At 37.1% G+C, this 27,650-nt stretch overlaps 1 protein-coding gene across 5 annotated transcripts in view; it reads right to left on the reverse strand.

Moving 5' to 3' along the window:
* Positions 1 to 27,650, reverse strand: part of SRBD1 (S1 RNA binding domain 1) — a 132,741-nt gene that overhangs the window by 15,216 nt on the left and 89,875 nt on the right. For 4 of the 5 annotated variants that reach the window (XM_063328628.1, XM_063328629.1, XM_063328630.1 and 1 more), the window contains 3 exons: positions 5,644 to 5,750; positions 3,078 to 3,254; positions 183 to 335 (listed from right to left, as the gene is read on the reverse strand). In XM_063328628.1, coding sequence (XP_063184698.1) covers positions 183 to 335; positions 3,078 to 3,254; positions 5,644 to 5,750 — 437 coding nt within the window. The remainder of the gene's footprint in view (positions 1 to 182; positions 336 to 3,077; positions 3,255 to 5,643; positions 5,751 to 27,650) is intronic. The other variant, XM_063328631.1, reaches the window with a different exon arrangement.

A 27,650-nucleotide genomic window follows, 5' to 3' on the forward strand; every position in this document is an offset into this window, starting at 1 on the left:
AAACCCTTCCCTTGTAAAGAACTTCAGAAGCACACCTTTTTCTTGAAGAAACAGGAGAAAGCATCAAATTAATATAAGTATTCCTGTCTCAAAAGGCTGATGAGGCTGTCGTCAGAAAAAACAGTACTTTCATTTTAAAAGTTGGTAACATCAGTGGTTCAAAAAGCTTTCCCCCTGCTTACCTCATTGCAATGTTGTAAGACTCTGGATGAATACAGGTTTGGTCCAAAGGATTGGGCTGTTGCAAGGCACATGGTGTTGGTTTGCTCTTCTTTTTACCCTGCGCACCTGCTTTAGTCAAAAGCGCATGACTTCCAAGTTCAGTTTTCTTACTACTGTCAGAAATCAAAAATGGACATGTCATTCTTAATGAACGAGATCTTAGCCCAGTGCCCACACATAAAAAATGCAATCAGACTTTTAGATGATGTTCATTTTTTAAAAACAAAAAAATCCAAACAAACCAACCAAAAAAAACATACATCCTCCAAAAGGTCATTTTGGATGAATCTTAACAATACAATTATAGCAGAAAAATATAACATATCAAGGTAGGCATAAATTATTTTAAAATAGAAACAAACATTGAGAAGGGATTCTCTGCTTCATCAAAATTTCTTCATGATGACAAGAGTACAAAGAAAACACTACACAATCCATTGTATCATTTGCAATCTGGATAGCATCTTCTGTCTGTAAAATGGGGACAATTGCATTTACCTACTTGATAACAATCTTGTGAAGATACTCTCATACTTAACTATTGGTTAATAGTCTGCTTAATTTTAAATTTGAAAAATTTATAAACAAAATTTCCTATTGATACTATCTTTAAGTAAGCAAATTGCATCTCAAGCATATTACAGAACAAGGAAAGTATGTGAATACTTAAATATCAGAACTCCTTAAACCACATTCATTGACTTCCTATACTTAAATTTCTGAAGAATTCCACTCAACAGTGGGCCAGGTCAAAATATGAAAAATTTCAAATCTAAAGAACTCAGAACAAGATTTGCTTAGAACAGAAAAAAGCTAATGGTCAACCTACCACTATTTCAGAATTTATAAACCATTTTTTCAAAAATATCTTTATACAGCTTTCTTTAAAACTTAGTGAATACATTATTGACTCCTAGTCAGTTAGCGTCAGTTACATTTGGATCGAGGTTTTTTTTTTATTTTTAATTGGCTGGACAATGAAAAGACTCCAAAGTCTCAGAGAGATCAGATCCATGGACAGATTTCTACATTGGTAGGAGGCCTTCACAGAAGAGAGGAAAGAAAGAGATCATCTTCTTGTGTGTAGCATATTTACAGCTGGCACACTTCTTCCTTTAAAGTTTCCCTTAAGTAAAATGTTCAGGATTCGGTAAAGGCATTAAATGACTCCTACTTACAAAGGCTCCTTTCTTGCCTCTTTTGTTTGTTTGTTTTTGTTTCCTAAATCACAAGTTGTTCATGCTTCTGAGGACAAAAGAGAACGCACTGAAAGGACCCTGAACTAGCACTCGGACTTTGGTCTCTACCTATGCATGGACTGTTGACAGAAATGCAGACATAACTTTCTGTTTCCATATCGATTTTTTTTTAAAATAATCAATATTTGTTAACTTCCAAGTACAAAACCTAATTTGCAGAGCACATTCTAAGCCATCAACATGATCAGAGAGAACAAAACTGAAACCTTCTCAAAGTCCATTTCAAAAAGGTTTGGTCTTGCCACCTGGGCCCACAAGAAATATTGCAGAGGCGACAGCGTTAGAGCTTTATTTTGGCCTCAAACTCCAAAGTTATAGCAGATTTCTCAGGTTATACAGTGTTCTCAAGTTTTATGGAATCTGACTAACATCAGAAGCATGCTCCAGCAAGGAAAAAAATGAATACAATGTTCTTAAACATTTCACCAGTGAACATTTGTAGAAAGACAAAATGGTGTCAGCCTTTTCTTCCTCTGTTGTATTGCAGCTTTCACTAGAACAGATCTGTACAACGTAAGACCTATCAATCATCCACAGCCTTGAAAACAATTTCTTTGGTCTTCTGGTGCTTACAGTATGCACCATTTGGCCTGCAGCATGTACCTCCCTGCCAGATGGGCAACCAATCTGTATACCTTCCACCCGGGCAGTAAGCCAGTCCTAATGTGCCTACCTCCTGCCTGGAAGTTACGCGTGTGCTGTTTGGCCAGCAGCAACTGGGAATACAGTATTGCTTCTGAGCACTGGGTTGGCTAAAAAATAGCATGCGCTTCCCAGGAAAATATTTTTTGAGAAAGAGTCAGCGGCAAAATGGGGATGGTGCTACCACTGTGCCCTTTCTTAGTTCTTTATGTTGGAAAGAGAAATGGGAAAGACAGGAGAAGAGACTTTGCCCTAGAAAGGGCACTTTCAGTTGTGGAGAGGAAAGATTTCAGGTGAAGAGGAGAAGCAAAATGAATGGCTGCAAGAGGGAAAGGCTGGGTACAGATACAGGGAATGAAATGGCAGGGAAAAGGATGACCAGTTTTTGACAAACTGGAGTTGGAAAAGGGCCTCTTACACATTTGAGATACAAGTCACATCATGCTTGCTAGGCACAGGAGTGTAACACAGACAGAGCTTGGTCCAGGCAGCTTATTCAACTTTCTCTCTCCAGGTATTGGAATTGAAACTCTCCAAAAAAACACTCTAGTTTACTACCATTATGTTCTGCACAATAATCTTTACCATTTTAAAATGAATTTACAAATCTCTAAAGTATGCCTGAAACACAAGACTGTAAGGTTTTAATATCTCAGATCACAATACTGAGGCATGCCAAATTCCTTCTACAGATTCAGTGGCAGAATTTGTAATTAAACTTACATACTTACAGAAATCCTGACTTAGAGTACTAGGCTAATAAACCATGACTATTCAGCAGAAGACCTATGTTCAACTACGGACTTAAAGAAGTTTATTTGTTAAGATAGTGTCTTTCAGAAGGAAAAGGCCTAGGATTCCTCAAATCTCAAGCCTGAATACAAAACAGAAAGGGAAGAAGTCCTCTCGTAATATTTTGGATAACCTAGTCAAGACAGCCAACATCTCTATTACCTGCAGAAGGTCTTTATATATTCTTGATTGAATCTGATGAAGCCAGCACACTGTTGGAAGGATTTGGGACCCAGACCTTTAACTTCCTTGAGCTGTTCTCGGTTTATAAATGGTCCGTTCTTCTCTCGCCATTCAATTATATTTTTAGCCCTGTTAGCATTCAGTCCTGCAATGTGTCTAAGGGAAAAGTTTACAGAATACATTTATTACCATTGAACAGTCATTAAAACAAGTCCTATCCATTACCAGGATACACATTACTGTAGAAAAGCTGGTTTACAAAACTCAAAAACGGCTAAGAAATTTGCAAATAGACTCCCAGACCAAAGGCAACTGAAAAAGGATCCCTTCTCTTACTTCTGTGGAAGGAATCCACTCAAGTCAACAAAACTTGGTACAGCAATATGGTTCTGCGCATACCTAACTAGTAAGCCAGGGATGTGTAATTTATGATCTGTTGGCTATTTCTGTAATGCCAACTCAATTTGTCATGTCTTATGGCCTGCCCCCAGCTGCCCTCTTCAGGAAACAACGTGGGAGGAGGGTTCAGGACAGATAAATTGTTCCTGTGAGAACAGCCCCCTCTCAGCTATACTCTTCCAATGGCACTGCAACACCTTGCCCCAACATGAAGGGCTGATGTCTGCTGTCCAGAAGGAGAGTGGCTGGGAGCAGCTTGCCTTTCTCACACAGTTTAACAGATCCACACGGCTTGTTCCTTTTCTCTCAGCTGCACTTGAGATAAAAGAGCAGCTGGGAACAGGCTGCACGAGTTGTTCTGAGGGCAGCTCGGCTCTGGCAAAGAACTCACCTGTGAAGCGCAACTGCAGTTAGCCAAGTTCCTTCAGGAAGCAGTGGGTTTGCCGCACATTTTCTGTACGAACATGTGAGTACAACTTTCTGTGTATGGAGTACGTTAATCATAGAAAGAGGGAAAAGAGCTGCAGTGGGCAGTTACTCCTGGCACTGCAGAAGGAAATGTCACCCATCTGGCTCCATATATCAGATGCCATTGCTTTAAGTCAATGGCAGCAGAGACCTGTTTGTGGAATGGCACGGGCTGACTCTAGAAAAACACCACCAGCAAATCTGGCAAGAATAGTAAAAAATCAGGGAAAAAAAAATAATAAAAAAAATCTTTCCTTTATTCTCATCCTCAAGCAAAAGTTAAAAAAATAATCCAAAGTTGGTGAAACCTCAGAATTAAATTGGAGAGACACACCTTTAACCATAGACAAAATATTAATCATCAGGAATGGAATTTTCTCAAAAAAGTTCTTAGAAACATTATGAAATCCAGCTTATTTACACTGAACACGACACTGAGTTCACAGAATTTTCCACTGATGATCTCAATTCTTTCAAGTGTGATACTCAGCAGTAACGCAAGCAGTACTGTCACCCCTTCCACATGTAGTGTGCACCAACAAGTGTATTTGATTCATCATTGGGCAGGAACAGAAAGCCCTGCTCACGGTATGTTCTAGCTACAGTGAAAATTTCATTTAGACCGCATCTACGCAGAACAGCAGAATTGAACTGCTGAAGTTCTGACAGTGAAAGCTGACAGTGTTCACCCACTGCACTTGCTCAGGTAGGGTTTTATTCATGAATGAAAGCTGGTCAGCCCCATTTACCCATAGGTACTGCTTTCTTTCTTACTAATAGCTGATCTAAGTCTGAAAGAAGGTAAGACAGAAGGTAAATCATGAGTCAGGCTAAGAATTAGATACACACACAGAAAAAGAATATGGAAGACAAAATGGAAAAACAATAACAATAGAGAGAGAGCCTCTTCAAAGTATCGAAAGACGTTTTCAGGAATGCAAGTAAAGGGTTAAAAAAATTAAGAAGAGCTAGCAAGAATACATTTTTCCTAACTTTGATACCTAATATAATTCTTACTAGCTAGATTACAGGCATTCTTTTTCTTCCCCTCCTACTACAGAGGATGACAGCAACACTTTGCTCTTCTGAGAGGCTGCTCAGCTAAACGATTCTCAATTCTACACACTCAAAAGACAGAACAGAATGAGCTTTTAATTTCTAACCAAGAGAAATAAAAACCAGAACATTTTCCAAGTAAATATAGCATAATTACTTTAAAAAAAAAAAAATCAGTAAAAAGGGATAAATTTTTCAACAGTTTCCCCTTAAATCTTTCCTTTTCTCCTTTCCTCACCCAATTTTACAACCTGTTCCGCTTAGCCGTACCTATAAAAATACTTTCTAAGAGACAGAAAGTACATTTGAAAATCCCTTTCTCAGTGTAAAAACACTAATTAATTATATCACGTTTTTCTAAAATTGCAGTGTTGGTTCAAAATTTTTTAAATATCTGTTTTTCTCTGAAGAATAGTTTTACCCCGGAGAATCACACATACCCTTCAAAACTGACTCTTAATGATCCAGTGAAATACTGTCTTAATGTGTCATTCTCATGTAATTGGAAGTTTAACACAAGAGCCATTTGCTCCAGCTGAGCTTGAGTCAGATGGCAGACTAAACAGAGGCCTCTGTGATCCAGAGCCATGCAATTACTGGAATAGGAAAACGTTTGACTCACCTTAATAGTATTTCTGAGCAGATGTTAATATCAACTCCTACAAAGCTGACACACTCTTCAACCACACTGTCCAGAGTCGCTTTGAGCAAAGTCTGTGATACATCATGCTGAGAAACAAAAATGGAGATATCGGGTTACTGAAATATCGAAGAGTACATAAATAAGAACTGCAAACAATACTAACATTAATGAAACAGTTGCTAGAACTTATCAATATCTCATGTGATGGTACAGGTTAACAACATAAATTACAGAACATATTTTTAAAAGGTCTCCAGTATCTCTTTGCAACATCTTTGTCATGATACAAATCCCTAGAATAAGGCAATCTTCACATTACTGTATTTTTTTTGTTTAATAACTATTTCCCTGCATCATGTAAACATAAAAATATATTAAACACATAATGATTACTCAAAAGGAGTAATGCTTCTGTTTATCCAGTGTCTTGTCTTTAATCTGACATTTATTCACGTATAATATCAGTTTATTAAAAATAAGACAGTAGTTTAAAAATATGGTATTTAGAGAAAACATCAAAAATGCTGTACTTTTGCACCTGCACACATAAATATTTGCAAAATTGTTCTATTTATGAGCATCACATTACAGTACAGTTATTATTTATTAAAAGAACAAGCCAGGTATTGTGTGAGGATGGGCAATACATAAGGTACATATCAGCCCCGCAGCAACAAAATGTTTCAGATTTTGAACAGATATTTCTGTGAAGATTGGCAGGTCCTTGACCGAAGCCCCACTAATGGAAATTCTTCCAGTTTTTCCATTATTGTTCATAGTGTTTCCCCCCTTTCCCCCCCCCCGCAAAAGAAAATCAGTCACACTTGTCAAAGATAAAAGTTCTGAAGCTCTAAGATTTCTTTTCCTCCACAACATAGGCATACTTCAATCTGTAACTGCTGGTTCCCCACACAAGCCCATCAGTGCTTAGAAGTCTGACCTGGAGGGAGAAGCCTCTCTAAATGCAGGAGCTAATTTGATCACTATGTTGGCTTAGCTTCGGGGCTCTCATACGTCACTCATGTAAATCTGGGTTGATCTGTTGTGGTTTCGTGATGCATTCATTTAGGACATCAAGCTGGATCCAAGCCACGGCACCAAACACTTCATCCACTACTTTGTTTTACCTTCTAAGCCATTCAGATCTTTTAAAGATTTCACAGTTAAATTTAGCATGCCAACAGCATCAATCCCAATTTACTAATACTGGCAGTTGATCAAGTAGTGGTTAATAACTGAAACAATCGTAAAACTTAAGGCAACGTATTGCATAGCCACCTCATTTCAGGTAATGGTAACGTGATGTATTTTCATGATGCAATACATAATAAAGTTACTTATAAACAGGAAACGCAAATTTTGCCAATACTACTCCTATATAAAATTTGCATGCAAAAAGCCATGTACATGCAGAAGTACTGGCATTTGCACAGTTGTGGCCTCACAACCACAAAGTTTACTTGTACACTTTGGAGATCAAACGTGAGTTTCTACTTACTAATGTGTTGCTACTACAACACAATGGCTTCTTTTCTGAATAAAGAGAGATCTACAAAAACCCACACCCTAAAAAGAAGATTTATGTTTCTATTCTTCTGACTTACTGAAGATGCAGCTTCTCTTTGTGAGGTTATTCTAGATATTCCCTCCTCCTCCTGCCATCAGCTGGGCAACATACTAGAGCTAGACGCTTCAGGCTCACACGTGCGTTCATGCAAGGATGCATTTAGAAAATACAGTACAAGAACCAGAATAAAATTGTTCAGAAACACCATTCACATTTTTCCCTTAATTGCCAAGTACAGCTGCCAAATACTGGGCTAGTTTTTCCATCATGAACCACAAATTAAAAATTTAATAGGATAAAGATACTATTTTAACACTTTTTTCATTATGGTGGAAGAAGACAAAAGGAGAAGAAAACCACACATAATACTCAAAATTTCCTTCTGCTTTTAGGAAAGGCTCCAAGGTACATGGAAGGTGATTATCACATAGTTTCACAAGTTACATTAACAAGTTCCAATAATTGTAGCAGTTCTTGGCCACCTCTAAAAAAGTCTTGATCTAAACAACTACTTGGAATATAAAGTAGACTCTGTGTCAGAGAGTAAGGTAGACTGCTGCTTCCCTAGGTTTCAGTCTCATTCCTTAAGACGATCATCCTTCAGAAGGAATAACATGCAGTTACGTCATTCAAAACTGAGACATTCGTCATTGTCTCCACAATGCCTTATTGCACAGGGTGTAGCAAAGAAGGTAATCCGTGGATCTGGCCTAATCTTTCTAAGCAGTTCATCAGAAGAGACTTGATTCAGCCGAAGCTTTATTTCCACTCTGCTGAAAGTGAACCTAGACAGCAATTCAGCCAACTACACTCCCCGTAAAACAAGGAAAGGATGTATCACAATCAAAAGATTTGGCATCTTTTAGCTTTATTGCTGCTTGACAGTCACCGTTAAAAAAAAAAAGAAAAAGACATGCACAAGTTGTTCTTCATTACTCCAACACGTAACAGGTGTACCACTTGGAACAGACATCACAGCACATATATGAAGGTATGCGTAAAGAAAAAGTGAATGGGTAGATCTGACAGAACAGAATAAGCATAAGACAGCACAGCTAAAATAATCCCTAAGCTACCCATACCTCACAGAAGTAAGATACATTCAAGCTAGTGAATGATGTTAAGTTACAAACATGAGGAAAACTTTCCAGACAAATCTGCCTCCAAGATGTAGCTACTGACCATCACAGTTTCCTTTTGCTATGATGAAGAAATTTCTGCATCCTTCTTGAAATTGATACAAAGCACAGAAGTGTTACGAATTTAGTTTCTAAAAGTAATAAATTAAAAACATTATTATCCCAATATCATTGTCAAGACTTCGTACTGCCAACAGGTCACACTTCAGAAAGGTTTAAAGTGCAGTGCATTTTCCAGTCTTCCAAAAAATTTCACTCATCTTCTCAAGTATCAGAGGTTAGATGATATTATATCCTTCCATGTACTATTTATATGCACTGGGGTGATATCAGATTATTCAGACACTACTAGAAGCGCACGTATTCCATGCTACTCATTCACTACAACAGATCTGTAAAGACAGGAATCCCTCTCAACTCTCGCAATTAAGCACATCAGAATAAAACCTGCACAAACAAAAGCCCAAGTCCAATATACACGGCTACTTTCAAGATGTGCTTATGCAGTATTTTATGCTGCACGGGCTCCAACAACCCCTCCACCCCCAAATCCTTCTAAATAAAACATTTTCATATTAACACTAACTCTGAATGCACCTCCTATGCATGAGGGTGTCCCTGCTAAAACTGTGAAGTATTGTCTTTTCTTTTAAGCACAATACTCTTATTTATTAACTGTCTTTATCTGTAGAACAAATACCACAACTGCCCCCACAACTCCCCTTACAAAAGAAACCAGCTCCCTCAGCCAGCTGCGCCATTCGTACCAGGAGCTTCCTCAGAGCCGAGCACACAAGATGCCCCAACAGCTACACCTAACAGGTAAGGAACATGTCCCTTGGAGTGATTTTCAAACATCATTTTGAATTTACCACCCAAATAAATCACTAAGGTTTCATTAAAAGGATACTCAGAAATGATTACCATTAAAATATCCACCGCGGGAACGGTAGATCTGGAGCAGAAGACTTCATTTTGTATGATGATCTCCAAGAAATAAGAAGGATTGATACCCCGAATTTATGGAAACTAAGGCCAGAAGAAATAAGGAACTTACCACAGACTGCAGGATGTCCAGTGCAAATCTGCGAATTTTCATTTATCGTCACTCTCCAGAAAACAAAGCCACCTTGCTTCACAGATAGCACTAAGAAGTACACAGTCTTGTGGGGAAGACTATGGAAATTAATCTGCCCTTAGAAATATCAGGCACTGTAACTGTATTTTACTGTTTGTTTTCTAACGAATTATCAAGTGAGCCAGGGAACAAGACATATAAAATTAAAAGTCCTTGATTAATTGAAACTGCTACAGTAAATAATTGTAGTTGACCAATAAATGAAACTAAAACATTATGTTTTCCTGATATTTTTATAAAGAGTATCCCAAATATCCCAAGTGTAACTTACATTCCTGGACCTGGAAGAAAATCAAGGGTTGCTATTTTGATTTCTGGTCATGATTACTGCTCAAATTAGTCTGTGGTAAATTTGTTAAAGTTACCAGAAAATGAATATTATATTGCATATTTTAAAACCACCATTCTGCAAACCCGTGCTAAAAAAAGCAATGTAACTTCATTTCATCCACTTCCTTAAACATAGCACAGAATGTTTAACACTAAAGAATAGCGTTCAAGAACACCTGTCTATTATGCACATAAATTTTGTCCTTTTATTATATCCCCCAATACTTCAGATGTCTTTTCTTTTTGTATGGTATGAAGCAGAGAACAAGGATTGTTTTGCTTGGTTTCCAGAGCTACAAACACTCACTCAAAATATTTAACATTAATAAAATCTATCTGTTCCTTGAGAGGGCACTACTAAAACTGCAATTGAAAGCCATTTCCCAGTTTCAAAAACCTGTTGATGTACACAAATGGAAGGCAGTATTTTAAATAGCCTGTCAGCTTAGTTATTTTCTGCAGTACACCCATACAGACACTGTAAAAATACATTTGTCATTAGGTTGACAAATATATCAAGTCACGGAACCGCTGTTCACATGAAGCCTGGAGACTGCACTTAGCCTGCATGAGCACAGATGGTGGACAAGCGCACTGACTGACTTTGCCTGACCAAACACACTAAACACTAAATTACTGGTACTAGACTAGAACAAACCCTAACCGGCAGCTTTTACATAGAAGTAAATTACAGCTGTAAGTTCTTTACCTTTGGCAACCTAAAAACCCCCCAGAAATACTAAAACAATATGCATAACTATAATGCATTTGGTAACCTTTTCCTGGTCCCCAATTAAAATTGTAATTTTAGACAACATGGTATGATTGTATGTGTCTCAAAGACAAATTCAAACAGCTTAAATTTCTACACCAACACAGAGCAATTATTAAATACTTATTATTTTACAAACATTAGTAGACATCGACAGGACCAGCCCGTGCCGTCGTTATTACTTTACAATGCCCAAGAGCCAAGCAAGGCACCTTAGAACGCAGCAGAACAAGAATTATTCGTACCCTGCAGAGCCTACAAATGTAGTGCAGACATGACCTAATGATGCTGGTCACAAAGCAGTGGGGAGGGGAAGAGTTCTTAAGTCTGGGCAGCAACCTGCAGTTCTTGACCCAGGCTTGGCATTACAGTATATAACAAGATCAACATTCATCCTAAATAAGACCGAGCCGCATGTCAGACAATCTATTTTGGTTTTTGATCAAGTTATACCTCACTCGTCCTTTGAAACCAAAAGTCAACCTTCAATGAAGTAAATGCAATTTAATTTTTTCTTTTTTTAAGTCAGCCCTGAAACACTTCTAACACCTCATAAAACACTATTTTGTTGGTACCTACCATTAACTTCTATATCCATGAATTTTAACATTGGCATGTGAGACTAGCCAATATGCCTCTTGAAAAAATACTTTTTCTTTAAAAAGTGGTATAACTGTGCAGCCCGAATGACATTTAGGAAATGAGGAATTAGGTGGAACAACACATCCTAAGCAAAGTTCAAAACTATATTATTTTGTAGAGATTCAATCCATGAAAACGTGTTTTAAAATTTAAAAAAGGGAAAAACATTCTCTACTAGAGCTGTGGCCTACAAACAACCATTTGCCTGTGAAACCACAAAAGCAAAATGCATTCAGGACAAGCCCTTAAGTACAACAGGACCAATGTAACACAAATAGTCTAACAATAAGTACCTTTTCATGTGCAGAACTAGAAAAAGAAAATTAAAATGCACCTTACATGTCAGGTGGAAACATTGGAAAGTTCAGGCAGGGCCTTTTAATCTCTAGCACCCTCTGGAAAATCCCTTTCAGTTAAATTCTAAGAAAACAAGCTTATCCCTCTGATATTTGATAAAAGGACCTAACTTCAAGAATTTCTTTTGAAGATTGTTTGTGCTTTCTCCAAATGTTATATTGTTATAGGATATATTGTTATCCTATGTTCTTAACTCCGACTCATTTCTTGTTTTCAAAAATCCAAATTCTGTTTATTTTAACAGCATATTACTATTACTGAAATATCCCCAGAGAGAGAAATGGATTTATATTTTCAAAGAAAATGATAAAACAAAAACAAAGTGTGTCAGTTCTGACATTAAAAAAAGAAAACAAAAATGCACACTTGATCATGTAAATGCTTCAAGTTATCTGCAAGTTGCTGGAATTTATCTTATATTTACTTGTGCTTATATCCTAACCAGAAGCAGTGATACTGCTAAGCTTGTTACCCAAATTCAGACCCATTGCTAATATGTCCGATTTCTAAAGCTAACTTCTTTGACATGAGCAACAAATCAGCTCATTTGGATACCTATATCCAAAACCCATCTTCCTCTTTCCAGAGCCAGTACACCAGTTTTCTCCAACGCATATTGTTATGTGACTAAGCGGCAGCAATCTGAATTGTAATTATAACCAACCACATAACTCCTGGCGATGTCAGTGGGACATTGTCTCTTTCCAAAAAGTAACAAAGATGATCACCCAAACTGCTAGGTGGGAAGCCTGCATTTCAATTTCAGTCCAAAACCGTATTTTGCAGCTGTTAAAGCTCTACAAATATAGCAGATACCTTGCAATGCTACAGAAAGACAAAGCAAGGACCATCAGAAGTGGAGTTTCATATATCTGAAAGGCAACAAATTCAGTTTGGGACTTTCCTGAAAAGTGACAAAGGGTAAGAGGGGGGGGAAAAAAAAAAATATTACACTGATAGAGGGAGAAGGAATAGTACATTTCTAGAGGGACAAGACAGAAGTCATAAAGCCCAGGTGAGTCTGGTCATATGTGGGAATTCTGTTTAGTCTGGAGTCAGTGACCATCCATCCTTCTGCAGCAAACAGGTGAGGAACAGCAGATCCTCGGTATAAAGTTCCCACCGGCCTCACTCAGGGCAAAGGGAGCCCCCAGCAGATGTGAGGAGCTTGGTAAAAGCCTGTGAAAATACACACACTTCTTCCAACTCCACTGACAACATGTTGGGTTCCTCTCACTCCTCCCTCATGAGGAATGCGCTACCTGGAATATTTTTTAAAAGCTACCCAAAAAAGTGCAAAACCATTTAAGGGTATTTTCTAGAAAGGAAAGATTTGTACAGTTCATACATATTCTATCATATCCTAGATTTTTAATGTAAATTGTCATGATCACTGGCTTTCTCAAAGTTAGTATACAAACACATTTAGCAACTGCTACACCAGGTGACTCATATCAGCAATGCAATGAGAATATATTTAATACAATGACATATCCATTCCCTCATTAGAAAAGAATGTATATGCCAAACAGTGACATTCAGCAGTTTTTTAATCCCACACTGACACAATTAGTCATGATACAATTAAGAAAAAAAAAAAAATCATTTAATACAACAACACCTCTTGAAACACTTGCTGGGAAAAGCTTTTAGGTAATTTGACTTTCCTCAAACCCTCTGCTCCCCCTCACTTTTTTTTTTTTTTTTTTATAAAGCGGATCAGTTCAAATTGAATATGCTTAAATAACATTTTCAAATCTTGCTGTTCAGTTCTGTCCCTCTCTTCTATTTGGCTTCTTTGCCTTCATCAGGCACTTCCCTCCTCTGCATCCCCAACCACTTCCACTGCATAGCTAAAGGCAAAAATAAACTCAGAATGAAACAAAATGCAAGAAACTGTCCTGCAGAAAACACAGCCAAACTCAAATAAATCAAGCTTGCTTTCTCTGCTTACTAAAAAGCATGCACTTCATTTTGATTGACACATGGCAGCTCAAAAAAGTCACCCAGGGTAGTGTTTATTGAATGACCCATGGAAGACTGAAAGCTGACAGAAAACCAGGAAACATGTGGGAAAACAGAAGTTTGTTCAGTACCAGCCTTTATGGATTTGACAGGCAGAGTACATAAGCATCTATTGTGTCATTCACATCTCCGATAACTGAAACCAATTTCAGCACTACTCATTACATACAACAGCAAGTTAAATCTAAAGCAAAACCATAAATAATTAATTCATAAGAAGAAAACCTCTGAGGTAGTAAGTTTGTGCCTTTTTAAAAATCTGCTCTATACTAAGCTTAAATAATTTGCATTTAAACATGTACTTCATACTTTTCCTATTTTTTTTATATATATATATATATATATATATATATATATATATATATATATAGCACAAGCAAAATGTTTGCACATTGGAGGTGGAAAAGCTGACAGGGCTGAATAATAAGTTAGCTGCACTAGCTTGTCAGCACTAAAAAATTAAGTTCTCAATGTCAATTCTTACAAGCAAATGAGAACACCAAAATTTCTCTCATTCTCAAAACAAAGCGACATTTCAGAACCACCATCACTATTGACAGTATATGATCATTACTGCTAAAGTGATTAGCATTAAAAAGTGAGAAATCAAAATGAACTAGTAGAATGGCATAAACAAGAATAACGCATGTACTACCCTGTACGTGGAAATAGCAATTGAATACTCTTGCAATATACATATTTTTTAAAATAAATATGATCTCAGCAGGTAGGAGGGAAAAGCACAAAATCAAAGAGCACTTATTTTCCCAGTATCCCTGACAGACGCTGTGATTTGTGGCCTCATAACATGACCCTTACTTTTATTCAAGGTCTGGAAATTCCTTCAAAAGGCTTCATTAAAACATTACATAAATATAGTCTTTAAGTTATTTGTAAACATATAAAATAATATAAAATTTTGTAGTGCAACAAATCAATAAAAATTGCTTGGAACAAAGTTTTCTTAGGTATTCTCCAGTGGAAGATTTGTAAATAATCATTGCTTTACTATTACTGACTTACAAAGTTTACAAGTTACTTACAAAGTTAGAGCTTTTAACTGTTGCATATATGAATATATTCATTGCAAATGTGTAATCTGATCACAGATTACAGCATCATTCATTTTATAGACTGACCTCTATTTCCCTTGCAAACTGTTTTTTTTTATTTTATAAAGGATCTAAAGCTTAATAAAAACAAGTTTTTGGCAAGCTTAGGAAATCATAAAGAAATAAGAAATAAAGTATTGGAGAATTTAAGATTTAAGTGTTTAGAAACTCCTAAAAACTACCATTTTAAAACCAAATATCTTTATGTATTCTAATTTTAAAAGTGTTTAGTCCAAAAAGCAACTGGACCGCTTCAGTTTGGTTTTGCTAAAGTTTGTAAGGTAGAGCGAATAGAATTCTCTATTTATACGTACATTGACAACTGCAAACTGGTATATCGTCGAGCAAAAAGGGAATTAAGACCGCCTCTGATTTTGCAGCACTTACATCTGCCTCCCGCCACTTGCAGGAGTCTACCCTCACTTTACAATGTGAAGAGCAATACAGAATCAAGGCCTGCTCCATTGAAATCACTGGCTGATGTCCCACACTGTTAATTAAGGATAGAAGTCCAACAGAAGTTTTATCTGTGCTTTGCAGGACTGGAAGTTAAGAGATAAGGTACCAGATGGATCAATCAAATGATTAGCTAGGCTTATTCAATGTGTGCCTGCTTTGGCAAATTATTACTTATACTACAAGAATCCAGAATTTTTAAATATTAAAAAAAATATATCTTTATTATTGGATGTTCCTTTCTGTATGGAATTTGTATTTTAAGAACACCAGAAGACAGCTGCTGTTCTACATAACCTAGATTAAGGCATCGAGCTTTGGACTTTTCCTCACACAAGGCAGAAGTTGCTCTGATCAGAAATCAGACAACTGAGACACCTTAGATCAGCCATGACCAAGCTTCACCTTCTGGAACACAGAAAGCTTGGCAAGAAAGCTCAAATGCGAGTCTTGTAGTGAGGTCTACAGCACATGGCTGGCTAGCCTGATACAAGGAGCAGAACTAATCCAAATCATGGCAAGATGAGGAAGACAGTTATGCCTGGCAAGTCATCATCACTAACTCTGGCCCAAGCAACTTCTACCCTGTGATGTGAAAGAAGGATACACGGACAGCTAGAGCCACTCCCAAACTGCAAATTCATCTCAGAGTGAGATATAACTTGAGGATGCAGGTCTCAGCCACACAAAGATTTGGTGTGTACCAGCTGAGGTTCGAAAGTAATTCTTGCATCCAAAGGCAATCCTGCAAATGCACGCTTCTAAGTTTACTCAATTGGCACAAAGAGTTACCAAAGTTTACTGATAAACCACTTCAATATGGCGCATATGCTTAAGTGTTTGCAGGATTCAGTCATCTTAATTAAAAAGAGAATCTGGTAGGAGACTGGAGTGTTTCAGTAACTATGGTAGATAGTTCAGTAGACTTAGAACAATCAAAATAATTAGCTTTTCATGTGATTGTAAAGACTAAGAAAAGTTTGAGGAACTTTTACAAAATATGAAGCTCCATTAGAACATAGAAAATATGAAGCTCCATTAGAGGAAAACTTTCAGAAAACCACTCTATTTTTTACCCTTTATAAACACAGACAGTCAAGAATGTGAAGAGGAAAACGCAGCCTAAAAAGTAATAGCATTGGTGATTCTGTGCTGCCTGGAATGCTCTTCTATCACAAAGCCAGAACAATTCCCTCTTAAAATTGTTAACTTAGCTTATTTAAAACAAAAAAGAGAAAACCCTAGTCAGCCCACACCCTAAGAATTCAATTTTATTATTTTTTAAACGTTTGATGTGCAGGTTAAAAAAAAAGTTATACAAGGGTGTTTTACTTGCAATATTCAGACTGCTCTGTCTTCAGGCACATTTCAGTGCCAGGCAGAAGACTCTTGCTTTCTGACTCGCACAGCCAAGGATATAATGCTTTCAGCAGATGAGGGCTAGGTGCTGAAGAGGGGTTAGCATCATGTCACAACAGAAAGAGATCAGAGTTCAGAGACGATGTGGAAGCTCATCAAACCTCAGCTTGCTAGTTTTCTACCATAGCAAAGCTCCCAAGTTCACATGTCACAGTTGGAACACACACAGTTCTGATACGGGTTTAAAATCTACATTCAACAATATCATCTTCTGTTTTAAAATAGAGGCAAATATTGTGAGGTTTTAGCTGAATCTGGAAATGTAGTGTTTCTATATTCCTTTCTGAACTTTTACACCTATGAATAATTCTACAAGTACATAAGGAATTCATCTGAGGTGAGGCGCTCAACAGGCTTCTGTCTTCATTTGAGTTCCATTTTAATTTCTGTTAGCCTTTTGAATACAGAAAGGAGAAATTTCTGAGTGTTTTATAGTATAAATATAATTAGGACTAGACATCATTAGAATATGCTACTAGTCTAAAATAACATGCATATGACTTTGTCCATCATAAAATACACAAGATCCAGTTATACGAAGTGATTTGTGCCTCACTGTCATTAGCAATGAAAAATGCTGAATTGACTATAGTTTCGTCTTCTTTATTAGGACTTGAGATTATCTCAGTCAGGGACTTATAAACAGGTTTTGAGAATGGAATGTAAAATCCAAAGTCATTCAACTAGTTTGTTTGTTTTTTTTTTTAAAGTTACCCATAATTGAACACAACTTTTTAAACTGGTTTAGATTTGGGTTTTGGGATATTAGGCAACCTGAAAAGACATACCAAATAGCTGTCATATACAAGAATACACATGGTATTTTTCCGGTTACTCATACTGCAGCTAAGAGCAAACCGGTCACTGACCCTCAGTCTCTACCTACTGCTTTTCGATTCCCTAGATCCCGCTCCTAAGAGTCTAGGAAATCCATGTTAGAGTAGTGCATTGTCAAAAACTCTGAAGTCCGTTCATAAAACATTAAAAGTATTCTTAACTTCTCCCAAAATTTCAGTGGAAGAAAATACATAGCTGGTTGTACAGAGATATAAAGTGGTGACTTTTGGTTTTGGTGTACTTATTCAGACTACTTTGACCTGTAGGTGACAGAACTTCTGGGAGATATTTTCTTACAGTAACCGTTCTGGTTTTGCTAGGATATTGTGAAATTAGAACAGCAATAACCTCCCCCACCACAGCCACACATGCACAGACATTGCAGAACCTTTAAACTTCACACTACTGAGATATAGGTACCTGAAAACAGTCCCAGTTTTACAGATGACAAATCAAAACCACAAGAATTTCTCTTCACCAAAGTAGTAGCGAAGGGAAAAAGAACGGACTACAATTCTTCATTTCCTGTCTGCAACCCGAGCATCGTTACCCAGAAGCAAACAGCACACATTTTAACTTTCCAATATTTTATTACGTTCATTCACCGATCTCTGTTTGCACAGTCCAGGGTCAGCTTACAAATGTTTTCATATCTTTGTTTTGAGTTTTCCCATGCATCAATGGGAAACAATTAAAACATAGCTTTAAATACCCTTCACTTTAGAAGCTAATAATCACTTCTCATCAAGCAATTGTCTTAGTTATCACAGCTGGAGTAAAAAAAAAAAAGCGCTGTAACTGAATCCATTATATCCTGTTCCAAAGGAAGTGCTCATAGGCCCAGTTCAGTGATAAAAATTTAGCTGCCCTCTTTCGTAAGTTATTTTCAGGTAGGAAGCAAGATTTAGATGCAACTAGGCTATCCCCTCAGACTAAGAGATTTAAGGTCTGGATGAGATGTTGGAAAACACCACTATTTAATACCACAGATGTAGGCAAATCCTAGCAGTGGGAAAAAGTGTCTCCAAAAGCTGACCCCAAGTTCTGGTGCTGCTACTTAACCGCTAGCAACATCAACTAGACCACCTTACGTGTACAACCAAATAGGATGAACAGGTCAGGTCGGTCCAAAATTGTTTCAGTTAAGTATATTCCTAAGATACTAACTTTGTAAAACAGCTATGTGGAAAAATTAAAGATGGCCTGTACTTCAGTTTGGTTTTGCTTTGGTTTTGTTGTTTTTTTTTTTCTTTCAAGCTAGATGGGATTTCTGAGGAGCAAATTTTTATTATTGCATGTATCTTCTAAAAGTGAACTCGAAACCAACATCCAAACGGTTCAAGTTACAAGCATACTCATGACCTCTAGGTATGAGGTATGGACACCTGGTCCAAAGTATACTGAAATACAGATAGTTAAAAAAATGAGAAGAGAGCATTGCACGTAGACTCTACATTATGTCACATCACAAGAAGGAAATAATTAGTTCCTCTTGAAAATGTTCCTCAAAGGAAGACAAAAGGCTACTAGCCACGTCAGCCATTTTGAAATTTATACTTGGAACAACCAAGGAGCTACAACTGATAACGTTCTTCATGATGGCTTATGCTCAGACATCTTCTTCAAGTACTTCCAGTCTACTCCATCATTCAATTCTAATGCCTCAGAAAAGAAATGGATATCTCATGATTCAGATTCTTCAGGAGAGTTTAGTTTCTTCCTGTTTCTCCTCCCATCTGCACACACTGCACCTCATTGCACTAAAATACGCATTGTCTCAATCTGAAATTTTGTCTGCATGTCTTAGCCACTGAAAGAGTTCTCCTGGAGAGCTACAGCACTAGAACATTCCCAATAGCTACTAACCCAGAAGAAGCACAAATTCTACAAACAGATTGTTATGCAAAAATTACATTGTTACAAAACAACCTGAAATTTTAGCAACAAAATTCCTTTGTCACATACAAAAGTGTTTTAATAGAGTCCAGTTCCAGCTTGCTGTCTCTTCGGATATTGGGAATGTAAATCCTCACTGGCATTTTCAGAAGACTGTCACACTTGCCCAGAATTCACTCTCATTTCCAACTGATTCAAAGGTTTCATAAAGCATTCATATCTTTAAATCATTTATACATTAATCTATTTTCTATTTTTCTTAATCTATGTACCTCGTGTTTTATAACTGTAAGAAAAAAAGGCAAAAAACCCACCCACAGAAAAAAAAGTCATTCTGAAAGGTATCTCTAAAATTCAGGATGCAGACACTCAAAGGAACAGAAGCCTTAGCACACTTCTTCCCAAAGCCCTGAAAAACTAAACCCCAACCCCACAACACATTAGGATATGCCATTTACTTGGGAAACTGTCTTTTCAGAAAAGATTATGGCAGGAGCATAGTGGCTTACTAAATAGAGCTGGGAAATTATATGGTACCTACTAATAGCAACGTAGGATCAGATCTCAGGATGTGATAAAACAGAAAGACAGTCTAATGATGTGTACACAGAGGGAAGGAATGCTACAATAATAAAGAGCATGGACATACTATTTTTCACACACTTGAGGCCCAGACCCTTCTTACCCACACTTACAGGCGTTTTCAGCAAAATTCCTGGGTTCTTTAACAGTGCTACTTAAGGTACTTCTAACAATGGCCCTCGGGTAAGTAAGGAAAAGTTATGGTAAAATCAGATTTACCTGAGATATCCCAAACATACTCATTCATCACAAGATACATAACATTCATCAACATGGCTTTAGTACACCACCGTAGAGAGAAGCAGTTGCAGAGACAGAAGAGAGCAGGCAACCCTGTCAACTTACGCTTTCTGCGAAGACTGAGAGCACGTTCAGGAATGCTGTTTTAGAACAGCCTGAAGTAAGATTAAAAGTAGTGTTTCACTACAATTTAGGTATAAATGGGACCTGTCACTGATACAAACATCTTCCACTGAAGAGAGAAATTTAGGAGGACATAATGGAAACATTTCCTTAACTCCCCCCTCCAGTTCATTAACATATAGTTACATCCATCAGACAAATTACAATGAAATGAAAGATGACTACAAGGCAGAAATAAAGGGTGGGGGTAAAAAAATACCCAAACAGATGGGAAGGGTTTTAATACTTACAAAAAATGTTCAGATTATCAACCTACCTACTTTGAAGTTTTGTGACGTGCAAATTTATGATAATTTTATGGTAGCAAACAGGCACAAGAATCTTGATTCACAGCACCATTTCTATACAAGTTGAGGAAGCTAAACTGAAATAAAGCATGATAACTGAAAACAGTGAATTAGAGAGATAAAGATGTTATAAGGATGCTTAATTCTTCAGCCCAGATAACTGTGGCAGAAGTCCAAGATCACCAAAGACTTTTCATTCTGCTTTGTAATAATAATGTACAGTACTTACACCATTGCAAATAAGTATTACACTTGAGTTTGCAGACCCTAAATGTATGCTTACCTGGTTGAAATGAATATTTTTCTTTAAAGGTTTATCTTGCAATCCAAGATTTCTGTGACAGCAAGTTATTCTAATGTTTTTGTCCTTAATTTATTGATAAACATTCTGACTTAACAGATCCTTCTTTTAAAGAAAAAAAAAAAAAAAAAAAAAAAGGACACCATAGGAAATGACCATACACATTATTGGAAGTTTACCACAGAATGCTAAAGAAGGAATACCAGAAAAAGTTATGATTAAATATGTAATAAAACCTGTTTTACTCTGCATGGGAACAGCGTGAAGCAGCAACACATTGGTTAGTCTCTCCTGCTCTCTGTATTTTCCTACCCATGTTTAAACGAAGAATGTTCATTTGCAATCAGTAACACACGAAAAGATTGTTTTCCTATGGAAAATGACATGGAAGATGGCATTTCAAAATGGTAACCACCTTCCACTGCATCCAACAGGACAGTAGCCATCTACCTGTACCCCTGGTACTTCCAAGTGCAGTTCAAGGTCCCCGTGCTGCCCTCTGCATTTTGCACAGTTTGAGTCAAACTTCACAACAGCTCAACTTTCCTTTGAAACACTGCCATGTTTGGTCTGTTTAAGAATGAAATCTGCTTGCCCTTAGGGCTTGATAGAGTTAAAGGGCAAAATCCTGGCTCCATTTAAAGTCAGTGGGCAGTTTGCCATTTAATTCAATTGGTCTAGTATTTCACAGTGACCTTAAGGGTATACCAAAAAGCTTGTACCCACGTATCCTGTCTTTGCTTGGAGGAATAGCGGTGGCATGTTTCGGTTTGTAGCAGTAACGTCTGGGTGGCAACTAGGACGCTTTCGCTTTTACTTTGAAAGCTCACATGAAGCTCACAAACGTTCATTCAAAATTACGGGACAAAACTGTAAACATCAGTTCATCAACATAAAATTTATCTTCTGGTTTGTACTCAAAAATTTATTTTAAAATTTAGGAAGTTCAGAACAGACATCTGAGAAAACATTCGCTTTCACCTAGTCCAGATCATTTTAAAGAAAAGGATCAAGGAAATAATATTTTATTTCCCAGCAAAAACACACATGGTTTTTAATATTAACCAAAATGTGACTGTACCAGTGCCGTATCGCAAATGACTTGGGAAACATTTGCAGAGAGAGCAAAAGCAGGACATATTTTATGCTACCATCTCAGCATCCTAAACAAACTACAGTGGCACAAGGTTGGATATCAATTTGTCTATCACCATGGGTAGATGCGCATCTATAGAGAAGGTTTTGTAACAGTAATTAGCCAGCTAAGATAATAGTTGTTTAGAAAGTCTAAGTACAGAATGCAGAAAATAAGGGTTTTTTTAATCAATCAGCAGCTCAACAATGTACAATCACTTGTAATCAAATGCCACTATTACTTACCTCCTTATAAAACAAGATTCAAATGGTCCCTCACACAAACCATACAAATTTACTCTTACAGGACTGTAGAGTTAACCTGTGCAAAACCCAAAATACTTCCCTTGTTTTACTTCTCACACTTGAGTAAACCAACAGTAAACATCAGCGATGAATACCCTTACGTAAACAGTAATCTGTAGTTAAAAATACTCCTCTTCCTCTCAGCTAATGTATATGGGTACTTTTATATCCTTATTTAGAAGGTTGGCAAGAAAAGCAGAGGGTAACTGATTTTGCATAATGTCTCTCCCACTTTCAACATCCTGGCATGATATTAAAGACCAACTCAGTAAAGATGAGGGCAGAATAATTATGTTATACACTGCTTACTTGTTTTTGACTAGAAATTGGATCAGTAGTCATTGCTCAGATTTTTTAATAACATAAGCTTGTCCTCACACCCAAAACTTCAAAAATAAGCAGTAATAAAGGCTGCAGATAGTAACTGTTATCTTAAGACAGACACTGTAGTACTTGTACGGTCGTTAAAAAACATTTTCCACTTATTTTCCTCATGTAAAATGAAAATATATTCCATCACTCAAATTACAGAACTGCAACCTAGCAAAACCTGCCAGCCTAGGAGAAGGAGAAAGAAGGAGAATGCCAATTAACCCAATTACAGACAGAAAAGATAGCAGGATGAGTACCTATCAGGTCAGGTTCAAAACCACATCAGAAGCACCAGTGTTAAAAAAAAAAAATGAGAAAAGAAAAAAGAAAAAAGCTTGCGCTCCCTGTGCTGAGTAGCACTATTAAATTCAGATGCAGGGTTGTGTTTAGGTTGGACAGGCCCCAACAGTAGAACAAAGTCAGTCTGTCTTAGTACCATAACCAAATTCTACAAGTTAACAGCTTTTCATGAAAAGCTGCCATTTCAAAATGTCAATCAAACCTGAATATAAGTGGGAACTCCTGCAGAAATAACCAGCTGCAGGTTTGAAAAACATTTTTCACTGAAAGTGGAAACACAAAAGATGTTTGAATGAGATCTCTTTTCATTCCTGTAACAGTAGACGGTCATTTTCACAACATCAAGGACAAAAACACAAGACAAAATTGCAAATAACATCTTGAAAGAACCATTTGCAGGGGTGATGAATGATTCAAGTTACAAATGACAGAATTATTGGCAAATGGAAACTCATTAATATGAAAAAGCTTCTCTTATAAGATTGCAGTTTGTCTCCACTTTTCCTTATTGCATCTGAATGATGAGGTTGTACGTATTAATTTCAACCCATGTTTAATATTCGCTTTCTCACCTTGAGGCAGCAGCTTGCACAAAGATCATCCAACGTACAATAAAAGTAGCGTATCTTTATGGGGGTTTAGGTGTTTATTAAACAAAAGAAACAGTCTCAGTTAATCAAAATGCAGATTCTAACAGAACAAACTTAAAATTTATTATCTATCCACTGAAAGAACTCAAGTTTTCTAATTCAGTTCTCTACATCCAAATGTAAGTCACATTTACTCAATAAACCCAGAGGAAAATATTATTTATACGCGTGTACACTATAATGGAAAAGAAGCTTACCAATATCGCTTTGGCCACATTCTCCTTTCTAAAGAATATAGCAGGAACAAAGCTATTTTTTCTGTTCTCTGGAAATGAATTTGCCGTCTGAATACCAGCTTCATCAATTTCTTATTCAACAACCGGACTGATGCAGCAGCGATTTATTTCGTAAATCTCTACACTCAATGCCGTGAGGGAGGCTTACTGAAGAGTTATACCACTTTTTAAAAGATTCATCCCTCCCACCCCCCAAAAGGTAACACCTTGATACTTGAGCATCAACATTCATTAGGCAGTTTTCTTATTACAAACAAGTAATAACAATATAAAAAGAAAGAATAAACTGCGCAGTAGGCAAACAACCCAGCATGTGTCAAAGTTTAAGAGTATTAACGCAGACGTGCTGCCTTATACGTATTTACCTCCTTCCCAGCGTGACTATCACTGGCTACGATCATCAGGCGAACAGGATAACATTAACTCTTTTGAGTGACACCACTTTCATAAGTTACACTTTTCAAAGTGAAAACACATTTATGAATTACATAAAATTCAGAAATTAGAATGAGATGAAGCAGCACAGTTATATTGAACATATTTAAGAGTTACAAGTTTGAAGAGTTATCGAAGTTGGAAAATAACAGATATGATTCTTCAGCAGCGTTTCCTGAAAACTAAGATGCTACACCACATAAAACAACTCACTCTTTAGCCTCCCTGTACTGAGATGTCAGTTACATCATCGTTTCACACTGTTGCACTGTTTTCTATAGCATACATTAATTTCTGATATCCACAATCTCAGTCTTCATACTATATCAAGCTGCATTTCTCCAGTTACAGGCTGCAGCACTCTAGCAAAGTTACCTGAGATTTTTTTTCCTTACACTCAAGCTTCACTTCAGCAGAATCACAGCAGAAGTTTATCAATAATGTTCCCAATAAGAATACAAAAATATAGTGAGATTTTTCATCACTAGTTCTGGTTCTTATCACTTTGTATCACTGGCATTTGTTTTTAAGTAAACTGGAGTATATACAGTCTACTCTGAGATTTTGGGGATGAATAATAAGCTGTGTGAAGAAATACTTGAAGTAAGATTAAGTTGACCATAAAAATGTTGCTACCAAGCTATTTAAAAACCGAGACAGAAAAAGAAAGTAAAGAAGGAAAGAAACAAACTGTGCCAAACCTAGTGCCTTAGCAAGCAGAGTGTTTTTTTGAACATTCTCAAAAGCATAAGGTTTCCTATTTACTTCAGGAAACAGCTTACAAGTCAAACGTGCTGGAGGTTTTTTCGTTTTGTTTTGTTTCGAGCTGCCAATTGTTAGTCAAGATTACTATTCATTTTACAGGAGTGTTAAGAATGCAAATGGTTAACAGTAGTATAAACTATATACTTGGTTTAAGTTTGAATGTCTAAAACTATTACACACTGCATTCATCTGCATTCCCTGTTTATGGGAATGAAATATGTAGTCATTTGAAGTCCACAATATGTATACTGTGTTTGTAATAACTGCAGATTTTACAAGCACATTATTCTTTCCATTAGGATTAAAACCTCACCGAATAGCAATTTGTGAAAGAATTCTAGCAGGGCCCTGAGCCCAGAACTCTGACCTCTGATGAGATGCTTGGCAGCAACAAACTCTAGGTCTAAGCAAAACATCTGGTTTGAGTTAGACTTCCTGAAAAAATAGCCCCTGTACTGGGGAAACTGGTATTCACTCAGCTTTGTCTATACACTTTGACTGACTTCAACACTGTTGCAGGGGGGGGGGGTCAGGGGGGAGAGAGGAAAAAAAAAAAAAGCTCCTCCAGAATGCACGTCAATCACTGCAGACTTCTTGGTGGCCTCCGAAGAGCCAGGCACTTACATTAGGAGACACTGTACACATTTGTTCATGCTTCTCGGGCTTTTTGCTATTGTACTTCATAGCTCAATGGTTTTTTCAGAATTAGTGCCAACTCTGAATTATCTAATCCAAAACTACAGTCGAGCTCAAAATATAAATTTTGCCCGAAGAAATAGTTTCTGCGGGTTTTTTTTAAACAATAATTATTTTAACTTCATTTTTCTTGCAAATTTAGACAATCACTGTCATCATAAAATGAATGGGAATATTCCCAAAAGAAACACAAACTCCTACTGCCAAGAAATTTGTAAGAACAGCAACAGCTTTTGGTTGGCTCCCAAAATATTTTATACACAATACCATTTTTACATACGTTACATAGACAACAGTACCACAGAAGGGTAACTAACAAGGACGCTGATACACTGGGGCAGAGTATCCCCAGCCTGCTGCTTGTATGCCCAATCAGCACAAGCTCCCACAAAAAAGGATAAGAAAAGGATAGACCCGGGGGCTTCCTTCTCATTTTCCTGAGACAGAAGGTACATCGTATCACAGAGTAGGTGAAAATTAAGAAACGAACAACTTTTGAAAGCTGATAGCCCAGGTAAGAAAGACATGAACAGGCTGGTGCGGTAGGTAGGATGCAGCTTCAGCAACATACGTGACTGTCAATGAGAAGTACGTGGCCCAACTCAGTTCACCAGACTGACATCATCTTTGCAGGAGATTTTGTTTTCTTAAATATCATAGCAAAGCCTTTTGAAAGTAATTAAAGCATAATAATGGAACAACTAGTAATACCAACTGAGACCTGTTACGTTGACAGATACGCACAGTAGCATTAAGTGTCTTACGTAGAACCACAAAACTCAAAATAATAGATTTTGAAAGTAACAGATATAGAATTTAATGGAGATCTCTGTCAACACATTCATCGATGTTGCATATACATGAATGTATGTGTAAGAGATGTATGATAATATTTATCTATACGCAATTTTACTATGTACAGATGAATTTACCTTTGCTGGTGCTATTAATAGGACATAATGCTATTAGTAGAATATTTTTTATGCACTCTCTACTTGATAAAATGTGTTGTGGTGAAAAAAGCATCTGAAAATGTATTTTCTTCCATCTACTGTTCTATTTTACCCAAGTCTGCCATACCACTGTATATTGTGAATGCGCTCTTCGTTTATTTTATTCCTGTGATTGCTAATGCAATAATATTTTTATGCCTGATCTAGCAGTAACTTTACACTGGAATTAAATGTCAATTTCTGCTTTCCACCCCCAAAATTCTAAATTAAACGCCACTGATACCGACCCCCTGCATTCAGGCAAAATGCAGCCACCAACCCACAAAGGGACATTTATAAAATAAGCCTCGCTTGTTTGAACTGCAACACTGCCGTCACTGGAGTTTCACCCGGGAGACTTAAATAAATAAAAATAAACCAAAGTAATAAACACCATGTTTTATGGAGCTGCACAGAAAAAAAAAAAAAAAAAAAAAAGAAAAAAAAAGGTCCTCCTGGCAAACTTGAAAGATTAGACTTAAAAGCTGCCTCTCTCATTCCGGAAGACTTCTGGCCCACACTACTCAATGTCATCTCTGAAGGACTGTCTGCTGTGGGCAGCGGGGTCACCCACATAAGAGTCCGCCCTGCCCTTCGGTGCTGCAATGAGCTGCCCTTCTATACACAACAATATAGGAAACAAAACAACCTTCCAAATTAAGTCAACTTAGAAATTTCTGAGCATGTAATGAATCACCTGTTGGGTGTCTCAAGAAACATGAAGCATGTTGAAAAAAAATTGCTTCTAGCCCAAGGCTTTGTAATATATAGTTATGTTCTCCGAGGAGCTAAGTTTTTCTACTACTGATGGCATTCC

This window comes from Chroicocephalus ridibundus, chromosome 3 (genome assembly GCF_963924245.1).
Source record: "Chroicocephalus ridibundus chromosome 3, bChrRid1.1, whole genome shotgun sequence".
Taxonomy (NCBI): Eukaryota; Metazoa; Chordata; class Aves; order Charadriiformes; family Laridae; genus Chroicocephalus; species Chroicocephalus ridibundus.